This window comes from Thamnophis sirtalis, unplaced genomic scaffold (assembly GCF_051295495.1).
Source record: "Thamnophis sirtalis isolate CommonGarterSnake01/CBP01778 unplaced genomic scaffold, rThaSir2_p1.2 scaffold_4, whole genome shotgun sequence".
NCBI lineage: Eukaryota > Metazoa > Chordata > Lepidosauria > Squamata > Natricidae > Thamnophis > Thamnophis sirtalis.
Window position 1 is genome coordinate 83601375 of NW_028261384.1, and position 17809 is coordinate 83619183.

Sequence of the window (17809 nt, forward strand, 5' to 3'; positions counted from 1 at the left end):
TGGGATAATATCTGATTATTCTGAATTAAAATTGGTACAATCAAACTGTGAACTTATTTTTCAATTAATATGTTGATTACATACATTCAATTTGCAGTTACTGTCACTGATTATAATGATGCTCCCACATTACATGACCTAGGATTTGAAATATAAAATGATGCATGATTTGATGTATGACTCCATCTTTGAATTTGTGGTTAATATGGGTTAATGTGAGGGATTAGCTGTTTAGGTACCTCTCAGGGCAGTATCATCCTCAAAGTTTCTATTCAGCACTGCATTTAGTCAGTGAATCAAATCTGGAACAATTTCTGTCACTGGAACACTTGTGAGGTTGACCATCACACAAATAAATTTACTGACCAAAAGAATAGAACAAGTTTGCCTTACAAAGGCAAATCATATACGTTTATATCTTTTATTAGCCAATTCATGCAAATTGATCAGTAATAAATTACTGAACATAACACTGAATCCAGAGGGGAAGGAACCAATGCTTCATAATTATATCCATTAAAAAATTATTGAATATTTTAATCTTTTAAAAGGAAGTAGTATAGGGTAAATTGTGAATACAATACGTTAGGAAAGATCTGTGGCATTTGCTTAAAATAATTAAAATGCAAAGAATAAGTTTCCTGGAGCTACAAAAACTACTGTATAAATTTTATGCTTAAAAGTTGCACATTTGAGTTACTGTGCACACTGATGATTTCAGGAGGGACAGGAAACAAAGTAGGGTCTTTTGTCCACCAGTAATTTCCTAGAAATCTTATGAAGCTACTTCTGGCTTTTATGCTCTCTCTTGCACTAGAAATTATTCAAACATTTTCAAGCATAATAAATATTAACTATTCTCCCTCAAGAAACATGGGTTACTTTCCCAATAATGACTTATATTGCCTTCCAGATGCATCCATTATTTTATTTATTTATTTGATTTATATGCTGCCCATGTCATCTGGACATCATTGGATCTCATTGGAGTGACTTATTAGAATCATGGACTCATTGGAATCATGGACTGATCACATTAATGAAGGCTGTGTGATGTAGAAGTGACCAATGAGGAAATGGCTACAGATTCCTCAGGAAGCTGAGTTCTGAAGTCAGTATTTAATATTCTGCTAATTTCCAATATATCTTTGCTGTAATAAAACAGCATTAAAACACAAATAATTAATGTGAAAAATACAATGTTCTGCAAATACAAGCAATTGTATTTTCAGATATTGTATTAAAGATGGGCTAATCTCATATCAACAAAAACAAATTAAAGTATACACATACATACATATATATATACACGCACACATACACACCTGAATGTTCATCAAGGAATGCGTATATAATAATATCTATAGCTTAGTTGCTGTACAGCAGCAGCATTTTAAAAAATATACAAAACAAGAAATAGTTTTGTCAAGAGATAATCTAATATTGCGCTTCATTATTCTTCCATCAATGCTTGAAGCAAACCTCAGGAAACTCTACCTTTTAGTACAAATTATCAAATGAGTAGAAAATATTCCTATTCCTAGTCCTTAGAAATATTAATATTAATAGTTATCATTGTCAGTTTTTTTAAAAAGGTCTATGTTGTTTATTTTTTATTGTTGAAGCAGGCTAACTTAATTATAACCATGTATACAGCATATATCTATTTCCGCTGTTCATAGATATTAATTTTACTTCAAAATGAAGCCACAAAGAAGTAGAGTGTAACACTGATTATAAATTTATGACTGAGACCAATGTTCCTCTGTTGCATTATAAAAACCACAGCTTTCTGTGTCATTTTAAATAAATGTCAGGTGTAAATTTTAAATGTGCAAGGTTGCTCACTTTTAAAAAGTGATAGTCATTTTAAAAAAAATTACAGTGGCACCATCCCATTTACCAGCTGGACCTTCATTTCTTGAAGGCTGTTCATTATCTTCTTCTGGTGCCCAACAAGTGTGATTCCAAGATGCCTCAAATCCCTGTATGAAGAAAGCATATGTTGATTCTAAAGGCTGATACCCTGGGATGTTGGATGAACTTGATCAACCCATATGTTGATCTGTTTTGAATATCCATGTTTTCAAATTATATCACTTAAATCAGTTCATTAAATTATAAGCATTGTTTTAAAATCTGTCTTTTCTCCTTTAACTATCAGAGGATGCCAGGATTTCTTGCTATTTCTGAGGCAATATCAAATGGGAAAGCTTTTCTTGAACTGAAGAAATGTGAGAAAATGATTATGGAAAAGAGAGATTAAATTATTTTTCTACTAAGCCATTTATCCTCATCCCACCCTGAAAAATCAAATGAAAATATTTTTGCTGTTAAGAAATATTTATAGTCACACAGACAGATATAAACAATCCAGTAAAAAAATAGTTTTTAATTCTCTTTGTTTTTTCCCTGTGTAGAAAAGAAGGATGAAATGGGCCATCACTGCCCATTTTAGTGTAGTTTCTGGTGCTACTCTTCCCCAGGGAATAGAACAGTGATCCTTCCTATAGGTAATCGAGTTATGATAGTTCACTTAGTGACTGTTCAAAGTTACAACATCCCCACAAAAAATACTTTGACCTGGTCCCAAACTTATGTACTTTGCAGCATCACAGTGGTTGTTCGCACTTAAACAACTGCAACATGCTCTTTTGATGCCATGCTGAAAGCCCTACACTGCCCACACTTGCCTTCTGTGCAGCCTTGGGTGTTGGAGTCTTGGTCTAGCTAGGCAGAGAAGCCCTGAGTTGGTGTCTCCCCTTCCCTGCTGAGCCCCAGTCTCTCTCACAAGTGATACGGCCCTGCCCTGCCACTTGTTGGAGGGCCAAAACTGTCTGTCTTTCACAAATTGCATCATCGTTGAGCTGGAGAGCTTGGTGCGACAGTCCCCTGCTTCCCTCACTTGCTCTTCTTAAGAAGAACATCTTGAGTTACAAAGATAAAGATGGAGCTGAAAAACAGGTTTGTTGCAATTTTAAAGGAGTGCTTTTGACAAGCAAGGGGAGCAGGGCCGTGGTATACCAAGCTCCAAGCGGTACAATGTATGAAATTCAGGCAGGTTCAGCACCAGCAAGTGGCAGGGCATGCCCCACCCACTTATGAGAAAGGTTGGGGTTCAGCAGTGAAGGGGAGTAACCAGCTTCTCTGCCTGGATGGACAAGGGCTTTGGCACCCAAGGCTGCATAGAAAGTGAGTGTGGGCAGCGTGGGACTCCGAAATGTGGTGCCAAAAGTAAGTTAGTGGTTGATGACTGGGTGGAGAGGAAAAGCCCAAGAAGCTTGAGAACCCAAGGGGTGGGAAGAAGAGCATGGGATCTCTCAGTGGGTTACGGGAGGCCTTGGGTGTCAGAAGCACTAGTCCCCCCATGGCCTTCCCCACTCTGAGAGACTCATGCACTTAATGACCCACACATACAATTAGCAAATGTGTGAGTGATAGCGGGGAGTTTCCAAGTTCATTTTACATGATTCATTCTATTTTATTCATAACTTGTATAAGAAGAACAAGGCATGCATAGGTATTCCTATTTTCTTTTCCTGTGCCTTGAGGAATTGGATTGCTTATTTCAACAGATAGATTAACTGCACCTACTCCATCAAAGCCTACATTTGCTTAATTTAGGAGACACATAAAAATATAATCTAGTCAAAAAAGCAGGACGGGTAGCATTTCAAGATAAAGGAAATGTTGGAAACTGCAGCGTCTGAGGAAGCATGCAAATTTTTGTGAGTGTCAGGTTTTGGTTTGTAGCTCCCTCCCTGGTTATTTAAACCATATAATTTAGACAGAATAGTAGTCTTATTGTTATAGGGCAGATTTTTATGGAAAAAAGATCATATCCCTGGGGCTGGCCAATTACATGCATGGGCTAGTATTGACTGAAAAAGACAAACATAATTTCTAGGACTTCTTCATTTATTCTTCTGAGAATTTTATAAGGAAGATATGAATTGCATATATAGAAACTATAATAGTATTAGAACTATTTTTAGTGGGAAATCAGTACCACTGAAGTATTTTCTTTAGATAATTTTCTTTTCAGCTTGTTATTGTAAAAGTTATTATTTCATTGCATGTATGTATGCTTGGTATATGTCTGAAAAATAACGCTTGCCTTCTACAGAATGAAGAAAATAATCTGTCCATCTATTACTCATTTGCAATCTCTACTTTGATTGAAGAGTGGCATATAGCTTTTTAAATACACGTTTGTGTATATGTGTGTATCTAGATGTGTACACACTGTCACATACATACATCCACATATATTGCTTCTTCATAACAACCATAATTGATAGTATCAAGGCCAGCTAAAAATTGCCCAGCAGTATCTTTTAGTTATCTGACAACCAAAAAAGACTAGCTAAACAGAGTATGAACATCAGAGCAGAATTAAAAGGGAGAGATTTGAAGTGGAAAACTTGTGGATATATGTATTGTTAATCCAACTTTTTCCTTCTTTTCCTGAATGTTATCATTTATTGACATTCTAGTGTAGAGATATTAAAAAGAGTATTATAGATTGCTTAAGGAATACTTAATCTATCATAGAAATAGGTTTTGAACACATTTAATATTAACACTATATACACTTAAATAATGTGAAAAGTAATATAATCCCATTAAATCAATGGATATCCTGCCTCATTTACCAGAGTTACTAATTGTGTTTACTGAAACATATTCTGTTTGAGTTACCACTACAGAACCATATTTTGCTTGAATAAGGCTCAAAAAGTGCAGATTCTGTTTCTTTCCCCAGGAAAATTTATTGTATTTTATTGTCATACTGTTGACACTATGGTCAAGTCCTGGTACAAAAAAATGGTAAAGAAAACTGATGTTGCTTCACATCATTATTATACTTTTAAAAGGTAGTCAGTGTGACTAAAAACTATACATACTTAAAAATGTTTATTTTCATAACTTGTAATCTGCACTTCAAGCATATTCGAAAAGCATGGAGGTCTTGTACCTGAAAGGATAGCCTTTGATATGTTCAGGAATGCACAGAGTATATGAGACGGCTTAGTTAGTTAAGTTTTCAGTTCTTGTGAGAAGACATAAAGCGTTCATCTGCTCTTGTTGTTTATCCTTTCCAAAAGAAGCATGGCATGATAATTGATTTTCAAATATATACATGTCAGCAGATGAAGAATAAGGTTAAAAAGCAAGAGCCGGTGAATTCCTGATATTTTTTTTCATAAAGGGACTTTGTTTTTATTAAAAACAAACATTTATTTTAAAAGAAAAATAAAACAATTACAATGTAACACAACACAGCACTCACACATATTTGTAAATTTTCAGAGCCGTCCACTGGATGAAAAGCAACAAGGTATCCTGAGATTGAGTATGTATCTTTCAAAAGGGAGATATGATGAAGTCCACCTTTTGTTGTTAGCCATTAAAGTCCAGTCAAGTATGCAATTTAAGAGGCCAGTTTCATTACTTAGCTATTCTTGAGGGTTGTTCTGGCACTCAAAATCATCAGAAATTGTCCATAAAGTTAGAAATAGTTGCTCTTTTTTCTTTGAGAACAGGACGAGAATCCAGATGGAAGTAGGGGTAGAAAACAGGATCCATCTCTTGCTAGAATTAGAACTACATGGCAACAATAATATTGGAACATACTGGTTGTCAGGTCATTGAAAGAGGATCTGGAACAGAGCACAGGACTTGGGACAACTGCTATGGGATCCATTTAAAAAAAAGTTACTTTTGAGAATGTGCCTTTGAAAAAGACCTTGCTAGCTAGCAAGCTTATTAATGATAATTGAAAGAAAGCCACCAAGATTTTCAGATTGAGGATAATTTAAAACAACTCCAAAAAATCATTGTGTATTTCTTTGAAGGAATCTTAAGTTTGCCATTCACACTTAAGAGTTTGCCACTCAAGTGCCATACAAGCTTAAAAATCTTGGCATTATCTTTCTCACTTAAATTGAATAGCTTGCCTTCACCAAGACTGAGATCTTCATTTCTAATAATTAGACTATTATTCTATGTAAGCTTCTTGCCCGGGCTCAAATTTCAAGATAAAAGTCCTGGGAAACCAGCACAACCAAATAATGAATTTTAAACAATGGTGAATGGCGAAATCTATTTTCAAGTTCTGAGTTTTGATTTTATTTGAACTCCCCAAGTCCCAGCTCTGGAACAATATGAATACTCAATCCTAGTAAGTATGTTACAACATATATAAATTGATACATTTTCCATGTTTCTTTCTTCTTCTAAATAGTTAACCACAACCTTTTGTTTTCTGGGAAACTGAAAGTTACTTTGGGTTTAGAATAAAGATGCATATTTTCCATCCAAACATGTTCTCAGGATTTCAGTTCTCAGCTGTTATAAATAATTTGAAACTTTTAAAGGCCCCATGCTTTTTCTTGAAGCTTCATGTATCCTTAACAACATTCAGAGTAAATTGTTACAATTTCATTTGTTCTAGGAAATATTTGAGAAATTCAACAACAGATTCAGTTTAACAGGATGATTTCAAATGGAGGTTAATCAACCATTTGGAAGGTTTTTTTTTGGTTTTTTTAAACTGGATCTTCATTGTAACCAAGGATTTAGAGTTAATGGCCTATTGGCTTAATGTACTTTTCCAACTCTATGATTCTATGACAAATAGATCTATATAACCTATTGGTTTCTTCATAGAAACTGACTAATTCAGAAGATGTTGCAATTATATGAAATGAAACAATTACTCATTTATTAATAAGATTGAGTTTGTATTGTAAATTTGTTTTGTTGCAATAGTTGGGGGGCTTGTTTGCAAATTTACATTTACAATAAAGATTGACTTATCAATTGATAGAAAGTAATGTATTTTTCAGAGTATAAGATGCACCGGAGTATAAAATGCACAAGGATTTCAAAGAGGCAAATTTAAAAAAAAGTTTTTGCACTCTGCAGATCTGCCAAAAATGCCCCCCCCTTTTTTGAAAAAGGGGCCTGTTTTCATAAAAAAAAGGGCATGCTTAGCCTTTAGGAGGCTTGTAGAGTGCTCCTGGTGGCTGGGTGGTGGTGGTGGTGGTCTTTCAGTATCTATACATAAAAATGTGTTTTACACATACACATATGGATCAAAAAGTATAAAAATACAAAAATATAGAAACTATATTAATCAAGTAGTTGAATGTTTGTCTGTATCAAATAATCCAATCAGGCTTCAAATACATACTCATAGCCAATTTACTTGTAAAATATAAACTGTGATTCAGAAGGTATATAAATGAGCTTTGATTTCTCTGTTTTATCTTATATTTTAATGTTTCAAGTGGATCTCATGGATTTTCCCAGCAATAAAAATTAAAGCATATTTTAAAAATTGAAATACAAGAATTATAGCTGATGAATTCTAAAAGTGAAAATATTTATACGATAGGAATAATGGATGGAACAAATTAAAGATAGTTAGTAATAATAAATCATCTAGGAATATTTTCATGGTTTGTTTTTAAAGTGGATGGATGGTTGGATTAATATAAGATACCAGATATTCTGAACTGCTACACAATCTGACGAGGTAAAAAAATCTTTTACAATGAACTAGTCTTCAAAATGAATAAAAGGAGGAAGACATTGCTTTCAAATCTTTCCAAAATTAAAAGTATCATAGAGTTGGAATGGGACATTTTGGCCATTAGGTCCAATCCTATTCACAATGTAGGAATCAATTGTCAGAAATATACACATTTTTACACAAAAGTTGAGCAAGAAGTGCATGCCTTTGGTCATCTTTGACTTTGGCATCCAAGAAGCTTAACCAAAAGTGGGTCCTGGTTTATATATGCAGCAGGCTGCTGAAATAGAAGAGTCTATAATATTTCAAGTGGAAGAGGGTAACTTTGGTGACTATAAAACTGGATCAAGAAGATGTAAAGCATCCCTTTTCTGTGAAATGCTTATACTCCATTTTCAGGGAACTTAAGACAGGAACATTAAAAATGTGAACCTTTATGGCAGTCCGAAGAAGGATCATCTGAATGCTTTATCATTTAGGAGTTTGTCAGAACCAGAACTTTAATGTAAGGTAGCATAACAAATCCCTTTCATTCTTATGGCTTTATGGACAGAAGAGTTTGAGATGGATTAGCAGAATGATGCAAACTCAATATTTTATCCATGAAGTTTCCAAACAATATTTGTTTTATTATATAACTAGCGTAGAAAATAAATAAAGAAAAAATGTTTTTCAGTAAATTCTGGGATATTTATGGTGAGTCTATAGAAACAGATGATACGAATATGGAAAAAGAGAAATCTGGAATCTTCTTTCTATAACTACTCAGCCCAACCCAGTCCAAATCTTATCTTAATTTTCTGCTTGAGTGACATCAACAATATAATTTCTATTAGAACACATCTATACAGTACAAATGTATTCAGTAAGAATTCTGAAATTATAGTTTTGTTGAGTACATCAAAAACTTCTTTCTAAAGATCCTAAGGCCTGCACACTGAAAACTATAGGTCTCAGAATTCTGGGATTTGTAAACACAATTTCAAAGGCACTGGGTTGGAGAAAAGCAGAATGTGGAAGAAATAAACCTTCAGCCTCTATAACACATAATCTACAGCTTAATGATATATTTTGTTAAATATTCATTTAAACAGTTACCTTTTCTGCATGATTCTTACTCTGATCTCATAGAAAATTATACTTGTATGAACTCCTTTACAATCATTATGTATGTATGTATGTATGTATGTATGTATGTATGTATGTATGTATGTATATGTGTGTGTGTGTATGTGTATACACACACACACACACACACGTATATATATATACACACACACATGCCATGGAACCTGAAATCAACTGGATTAAATCTTAAATAAAGTATTAAAACATGAGGATGAAAACTTCATTAAAAACAGCAGAGAACATTATTTGACATGTTTAACTCAATTAAGGGATAGTATATTCCATCTAGTTTTAAGCACTTCTACTTGTAAATCTATTTTTTTAAAAGCCAAAATCCCTTTAAAATTTGATAAATGTTGTGTACTTGTGTTAATTTGTACAATATGACAAGTAAAAAAATGAAATTATTTCTGGGGCATAATGTTTTAAAAATAATATTTTATATAATCAAAGGGGAAATATGACATCCACAATCAAAAGTATAATAAATGCTAAATAAATTAATAATTAGTATAATAATTGCTAAGGCACAAATTAATGTCCATATTATTTAACATAAGTGCAAATACCCAATTATTTATATTTCATCAGATTGAAACAGAAAGATACTTGTAAACATACAGGACATACCTGAATTAAATTATTATGCAGATTGATACATATATAACAGACAAAAGAATATCAGGGAAATCTAAATTTATAACACCAGTGCAGGATTTCTGAAAATTCAACCTATTTTTTCTTATTTCCTTTTCACAGTTAAGACATTTTCTACAAGTAGATTCTGTTTCTATGTTTGATGCTTTATAAACCCTAGCAGTACTATATCTTAATTGTTAAAATTGACTACTGTTATTAGACATAAAGTCAGAACTGGATCTGAGATTATCCAATAAAATAGACTCTAGAAACAAATGGAAAATATTGAGAAAGCTGATGCGGGATCAGGGAAGATGAAGTATTCAAGCACAGCCAGGGAGCTATGACACATTCATCATATTCCACAGTTTAAAATATAAGCAGGGAGATGTTTTGTGTCCTAATTTTCATTCTGCTGCTGAGAAGAAGTCCTCTGATGTTAAATCAAACAAATAAATAAATAAAGCAAACCATATACTTTTAACTGAACAGCAGATTGTTGAAGATCTCCCGTAGAGCCAGGATTAATTTGCATCCTTGAGCAGTAAGAAGAGAGAATGTTGTGCTTAAAAGGGTTGTGTGTGCAGACCAACAATACAATGCAAATCATTTTTTTTAACAAGCAACCTAACATAGATGACATTTACAAGCTTTTTTTTTTAGTTTGGAAGCCAGAGAAGCCAGAGGAAATGAAAGCATTTATTAAATTTCATTATAATTGTAGGGAGGTGGGGGAAAGGAACACTTTCACAATTTATTTTTTTGTAAAAACAAACAAACAAAGAAACCAATAAACCAACCGTGAGTTCCTTTTCCTACACCTCATTGTTATTTTGGCAATCTTTTAAAAGAAAGGATTCCATATCTTGCTATGCATCAGTCAAGACCTCTGACCTTCCTGCATTTTAATCAAGGTTTTGTCAGTTTGGAGCAGGGCAAAAATGTAATCTTCCTGCTACTGTCATTCTCAAATGAAAATCAGGAATGTTCTTCTGGTTTTGAACTCTTCTGTCAGCGATGCTCATTGCAATAGGTTTTCCTATTGGACTCTTTTCTGATTTCAGAGAGATCGCAAGAGGAAACGAGGCTTTATTTTTTAAGTCTGGAATGTGTCAAGTCTCTGAGTTAGGTAGAGATATGTGAAAGCCTCTTCACTTGCAGAGGACTACCTATATTTCTGTGTCCTTGTAAAGGAGAAATATATCCCATCTTAACATAAGCTTGCCTCATATCATTGCACAAAGACATAGGAAATATTCATTCTGCTCACATTTTAATCTGAATTTATGTAGTCTGAATTTCCTAAATCAAGACATAGACTGGAACTTATATAAGCTGAAATTTCTCCGTTATAATGTAAGTTAAAAATATACAAAAATGTGTATGTTACAAAAATGCAATAAGTTTGAAAAATATCTTTAAATATAAATATATATGTACACACACACATACATACATATACAATTTTTCAAAATGTTAAAAGAAAAATCACTTGGAAAAAAATTAAGATTGGAAAATATGATAACGTGAGTGAAAGAGTCACAATAACTCTATTGAGCAGTGTAGCAAACCTAGAGAAAATAATAGTGATTGGATCTGCTCCAAAATTATTAGATTTTCTGCACAGGAACCTGTTGCCATATCCTGGATAATAGTGAAGTGGGATTATTCCTCTGCAATTTTTTCTGAGATGTTTGCAGTCAAGACTTTTTTTCCCTTGAAAATCCTTACACCATGTACAGTTAGGATGAAAGTACCTTTATTATATGAAAAGCAGGACACACCTTATGCCAAAATTGGCATGCTGTTGAAATGATCAAAGTCACATGATCAATTATTAGTGCAAAGTTGCTAATGATATCTTTTCAACAATTGTGATACCTACAAATCAATGTTATGCTATCATTTATATAGGATATAAATGTTTTTTCCCTAGAATCAAGTTGCAATTTAAAAAAAAATCTTAAATGCTTCCAGTTGTTTTCTACCTTTACTCTTAACTGACTTCCAACCCAAAGTGCTCTCCCTTATATCAGTGGAAATGATCAGGAATTCTACTCACTCCAGTGTCACCTGAGCCACAGCATCCATGGAACTGTATCCATTTTCCATGAAAATCTCTGTATACCGTCCCATTTTGATGGCTTCCAGCCATTCACCTACAGATCTGTAGACACCATTTCCAAGTGGGCTGTGTTCCCCTAATAAATTTGAAATTCTAAAAGAGAAACCAAGGTATACATTAACATAATCTTTAAAAAAAGTTGGGTGTACATGGAGGAAGATCAGCAAAAAGAGTTGTCTAGTAACCCTGCAAGTGCCCAATATTAGTTTTTGTTCCTAATTGTATCAAAGCTTTACTTTATAGACAGCTATATAAATATTCTACAGGTTGATTTTAAGAGGCATCATTTCCTTTTCCTGATTTTTAAACCCACATTTTAAAAATCTAATTTATTTATTTAAATTTATTGACTACTTTTTAAAAAAGCCTAGAGCATAAAAATAACAAGAAATATTAAGTCAACAGGCAGCCCAGAGTAAAATACTCTGCTACAAAAACCCACAAAACAAAGAAAGGTGACAAATATAAACTCCAGGCTTAGGGCATTTTTATTATTTCATATCTTTAATTTATTTTTTGGGGGGGGAGGTAGTGGTATTCTTTCTCAAAAGAATTAACCCATTAACATTATAATATGGTGATAGTGTAACATTAGCAGCTGAATTTCATAACTGGCTAAGATACAGACAACATGAAAAGTGAGTGGTGTGATTTACTCACAATCTTCCCAATTTAGCCTATCAAAAACTTTGCAAAGGGACAGTGAGGATCTATTAAACAGGCAGAGAACTAAATCAGTCTTACATTCATAATTTATATAAGGAGTTTTTTGGTTTTTATATTTTGTGTGTTTCTTTTCAAAGCTGTGGAAGCAGATGCTACTACATTGAGTCTACTGCCATTGATCCTATAATCTTCTAGAATTCTTAAAATTCAGAAAGTTTATAAATGTAATAAATAAATAAAATAAAATAATACAGTGCATTCTATTTGATGGTTACAGTTGATGCTGATACTGACATAAATTGTTATGAATTTCTAATCTCATTTATTTAAATAATATCATCACTTTGGATTTGTGGCCAGAATTGTCAATTTTCTAAAGAACTTATACTAACTGGCAAAATTCGGGTGATAAAATTCATTGGAGAACAATTATTAGATGATACAGCCAAAGAAAGAAAGAAAGAAAGAAAATATCATAGAGAATATATGTATATCCTGCACATTAAAAATATTTTGCCTTTAAAAAAAAAGCTTAGAAACAGGTGTGGTAGATTTTTTCACTTGGTATTTTTTCAATTATTGTCAAAATATATTACAATAAATGTTTTTCCCCTTATAAATTATAGGGATTGGATTTTCAATTACTCTTAAAATAGGCCAATTTTGTACATATGCCACATTTGAAAAAGTAAAAACAATAAATTCTTTTGTCCCAAAGGTGCTTTTCCAACAGGAAAAGAAAGAAGAAAAGAAAAATCAGAAAGTCCAGTTGCCTCTTGGAAAAGCACCTTTGGGACAACCATGATCTGAATGACTGAGAATCTCCATAGACAATAGATTCTTTTAAATAAATTTGTTTTCAAAAAGCTAAATACACTTTTTAAAAGTAGTGAAATATTTATCTGTTTAGTTTAACTTTCATTTCATTTTCAAGGCAGAAAAAATGCTGTTGAAATTTGCCTTATTACTGCCTTGAGATCCTAGGAGCCTATAACTAGTTCAGGTTTTCTAAATTCTCCATTTCTGTTTCAGAACAATACAACATGAATCAACTAAGGGGTAGCTACTTGTATACCACCTCTTTCCAAATTAGAAAAATAGTTTGTATTTTGACAATAATCAAAAACGGAGAGACCTAGCATCAATGATAGAAATATAACATGGCATGAATTTGATTTTATACCTGCTTGATGTGTTCACCAACGTTTTCAGGCTACTGGGATTCCGAATGAGCTTTTCCAGTATGCAGACTATTTCATCAAATTTGGGCCTGCTATTTCGGTCCTTCTGCCAGCAATCTAACATTAGCTGATAGAGAGCAGCTGGGCAGTCCATGGGACTTGGCAAACGATAACCTTCTTCAACAGCCTTAATCACCTAAGGAAAAAACCAATCAAACTCCCGAATGTTCTTCTTTAATAAAAATTATTGTAATCAAAATTCTCCTGAAAATATACAGGGATTTCTATTGTTAAAACATTCAGACCATTTTTCTGCTGATAACTCTACAAAAATAATGATATGAAAGCTATCTATTTGGAAAACTATCCATATTATTTACAATTTCATGCAAGGAGGATAGAATATATTTTTTATTATATTCTTGACTCCTGATCATGAATAGGGCTACTAGAATCCAGCAAAACAGAAAAAAGTTGACACAGCCAGCCCTGGCATTGGTCATATCAAGAACTACAAAATTTTTAGCTCAGTTTCGGATAAATAAGACTTCCCAAACCATTGACATTTTGTAAATAAATTTATGGAATTGAAATGCTCACAACTATACATTACATTAAAGAGTAGTGGCCATAACTTCCAGTAGTGACCATAACTTCCAGTTGTTTTTTAAGTGTGAGGGAATGTAATTAAAATTGCATAATGGCAGAAAACTTTTCTACAAGAAAGAAAAATTGATCACAATCATTACCACATGTTGGGGAGCATGTGCATGCACAGGGGAAAAATGCATGGGCAGCGCCTGTGCATGTGGGACAGTGAGGTGGGGCGCATGTGCAGAGTGTGCATGCGCATTGCATTTTGAAGGTTTGGGCACGCGTTCTCATGCTTTGGACACTCAGTCCGGAAAAGGTTAGCCATCACTGGTATAAGGTCTCCTGCTAAACTAATGAGAGGTTTAGTTACTTATGAAAAATAATCAGAGGCTGTATGAATCTTAACTGGCTTAACTGGAAGCTCTTTTACTAATTAATAATTCACTCAGAATAATGACTAAAATTGGAATTTGAACACTATCACTAATTCATACTACCCATTTGTTAATATCTAATCTGATTGTGGTGATGAAGAAACATGCAATTATAGTTATGATACAAAATGATGACAAATCTAATACACAGTTATACAGAATGTATGTATTGCCCTCATTCATGTAAATCTAGGCAGCGCAACACTGTTAACTCCCTTTTCCCGGAAGAATCTCTATGATTAGCAATATGCATGGTCCCTAAAGATTAAGCTGTGGGAGTCTGTCAATTTTTCTTAACTGAGTAATAAAAAAGTATTTATTCCATGGCAGTCCTTCATCCCTAAAAATAATACTGATGGACCTTGAATTAAGAAGTATTCATGGGATGATAGTATCTCTTCCAAGGGAATTTGTCTTGGCCTTATTGTTTTACTTTATTGCAAATTGGAATGCAATACTGAAATGGAAGGCTTGGCAACAAAAGAGATTAAAATGACAAAGTGTTTTCCATTTAAAAAAAATACAGCTGTTGCTTTGCTGGGCTAGCTCAGATGTGTGAAATCTTCATAAATATTTGCAACTTCCTGCATATTGATCTCCTATGTAGTCAACCTGTGAGTTTCTAAAATATATATTCAAATAATATGTGATCACTGTATGCATATTATTTACCATCTAATTAGTTAAAAAGTAAATTCCAATAGAGATATGGATGAGTAAACATCTCCCCAAGGTCTATATCTATGGATATCAAGACATTGCATGTGAAGTAAATGTACTGTGAAAGACCAAACAGACAAAGACAGTCAGGGTCTGAGGCAGTGACGTGCAGTCAGGGGAGGCAGGGCCTCACCACTGTCATCATGAACAGAAAAAAAAAAATTAAAAGGAAAAGTGCTGAGGTAGTTGCTGCCAGAGTCACAGTGGATGACTCTGCTTAGTGCTTAACTGTTTAAAAAAGCCTCTAAAAAAAGTGCCCTCTGCAGGAAGAGGCGAGAGAACCACGTGCCTCATGTAGTCTATCTTTATGATCACTTGAGCAGAATTAAGCAAGGGTTAGAAGGCGAAAAATTCCTTACATAGATGAGGCACGTGGTTCTCTCGCCTCCTCCTGCAGAGGGCACTTTTTTAGAGGCTTTTTTAAAACAGTTAAGCAGAGTCATCCATTGGAGACTCTGGCAGCAGCTAATCCAGCCTGACCTTGCCTTTTTCTTTTTACCTTTTTTACATTTTCACCATGGCAGACAAGAGAAGAGTTGAAATCCTCTGTGAAACAGCTGGAAAAGGTATGTGGGTCGGAGGGATGGGGGAGGAATTCAAAATTATTGTAATTTGTAAGTAATTGTAATTTGTATTATTATAAGTGTGTGTGTGTGTGTGTGTGTGTGTTTTATCCGCCTCTGCTGGCACACGGGCTGGCACTTTATTTTTTATTTTTTAAAGCCCTGCTGCCACGCCGGCCATAGAGTGGGATGGGGCCCACTCTATGGCCGGCGCAGTGCCGGGACTTTAAAGCCATGCCACCGCCCCGGGATTTTAAAGCCATGCTGCCTCACCCGCCATAGAGCGGGACGTGTCCCGCTCTATGGCTGGCACAGCGCTGGGAAGCGCCAGCACTGAAAGACACAGGGTGGAAAACATAGGTTGGCTTTTGCCCGCTTGCCTCACCAGCCATAAACCTCACTGCACGACGCTGGTCTGAGGACACTACAATTCTAAATACAAAGGATTGAGATTAAAAATAAACTGAACAAAACAAACAAACAAACAAACATTCTGTCTCCACAGTTATTATTCCCAGGAAAAATAAAATATTGTATAAATAAAAACTGCTCAAAAACATTATACACTCCATGTCAGATTTGATAAGTATCTGAATCCGGGGTGGATTCCTGCCACAAATCTACAGTGCCATTTAGAACCGGTTCCAGCTCCCGCCTCCCACCCATCTGCACATCATCAAGATGAAGAGCGAGAGGAGGAATTCTGGAAGTTGAAGTCCACAAGTCTTAAAGCTATCAAGTTTGAACACACCTGGGTTTTTTTTTCTAAAGAGTTAGGAGTGCAAGGGACTTGTAACTTGACATCTTTAAGACTTGCACACTTCAATGCCAGAGTTCCTGAGCCAACATGACTGGAGGAGGAATTCTGGGAGTTGAAGTCCACAAGTCTTAAAGCTGTCAAGTTGAACACCCCTGGGTTTTTTTTTTCTAAAGGGTTAGGGATGCAAGGGTCTTGTAACTTGACAGCTTTAAGACTTGCGTGCTTCAAATGCCAGTTTCTGAACCAACATTTTGGTTGCTAAGCAAGAGCGTTGTTAAGTGAATTTCTCCACATTTTACAAATTGGCCATGCCCACCCAGTCACATGACTGCCAAGCCACTCCCACTCAGTCACATGACTGCCAAGCTACTCCCACCCATTCACATGGCCAGCAAGCCACTCCCATAAAGCAGGCCAACCCTATAGAAGAGGTTCTAAAAAATTTTGAAACCCACCACTAATCTGAATGAAATGGTCTTTGGATGACTCCTTATCCAGCAGCAAGATTTTGAAGTTGTCCTGCAGCAACAACAACAGCAGCAGCAAGACTATAAGAACTTTTCCAACTTCAACACCACAATTATTCAAGGTGTTGGTTATTACCTTTAAAGCCCTACATGGCTTAGGACCAGCGTACCTGCGAGACCACCTACTGTCACATACCTCCCAACGGCCGATAAGATCACACAGATTGGGCCTCCTTCAGATGCCATCAGCCGGACAGTGTCGGCTGGCGGGACCCCGGAGGAGAGCCTTCTCTGTGGCTGCTCCGATCCTTTGGAATCAGCTACCCCCAGAGGTCTGGACCTTACCCACTCTCATGGCCTTCAGGAAAGCTGTTAAAACCTGGCTGTTCCGGCGGGCCTGGGGCTGTTGACCTTATTGTTAAGGTCCAGCCCCGATTAGAACAAATGCGTGTTGTGAATTTTAAACTATTCTTTTTATTTTTATTTTCTTTTTTCTCCCTTCTTTGTAAGCCGCCCGGAGTCCTTCGGGATTGGGCGGCCCATAAATTAAATAAATAAATAAATAAATAAATAAATAAATAAATAAATAAATAAATAAATATTCTCAAAAGAGCACCATTCCAGGAAAGGGTTAGAAATATTAAATAGTAGAATCAACTATCCAAGCTTGGTCAGAGTGTTGGGAACAGATCTTTGTTTTTCTACAGGGAGATACCAGTAGTGCGTCAAGGCAGTTCCCTGTGGGTTCAAGTAGTGATGACAGCCCAGATTTGGATTGGGAGCTGTTCCATATTCTGTACTACTAAGGCCTGTCTACTTGCATTATGATTTGATTCTGACAGCTGATGCTCCAAGCCAGTTTTGGTCACGTTTTGTTTGATAGCCCAGTGGTTCAGAATATGTTAATCTTATGTTTACCACTCAGAATTTCAAATTGAAACAACCCCAAAATCAGCTGCTGTGCCTGACACAAGAACCTTATCTTTTCATTC

At 35.0% G+C, this 17809-nt stretch overlaps 1 protein-coding gene across 11 annotated transcripts in view; it reads right to left on the reverse strand.

Annotated features, from left to right (window-relative positions):
* Positions 1 to 1768: 1768 nt before the first annotated feature.
* The window catches only part of EPHA5 (EPH receptor A5), a 223685-nt gene continuing 207644 nt past the window's right edge, over positions 1769 to 17809 (reverse strand). For 3 of the 11 annotated variants that reach the window (XM_014062023.2, XM_087713223.1, XM_014062021.2), the window contains 3 exons: positions 13282 to 13475; positions 11370 to 11525; positions 8768 to 9843 (listed from right to left, as the gene is read on the reverse strand). In XM_014062023.2, coding sequence (XP_013917498.2) covers positions 9747 to 9843; positions 11370 to 11525; positions 13282 to 13475 — 447 coding nt within the window. In that variant the 3' untranslated portion in view covers positions 8768 to 9746. Of the gene's footprint in view, positions 1986 to 8766; positions 11526 to 13281; positions 13476 to 17809 lie in introns of those variants that run through there. The other 8 variants (XM_014062022.2, XM_087713219.1, XM_014062025.2 and 5 more) reach the window with 6 other exon arrangements.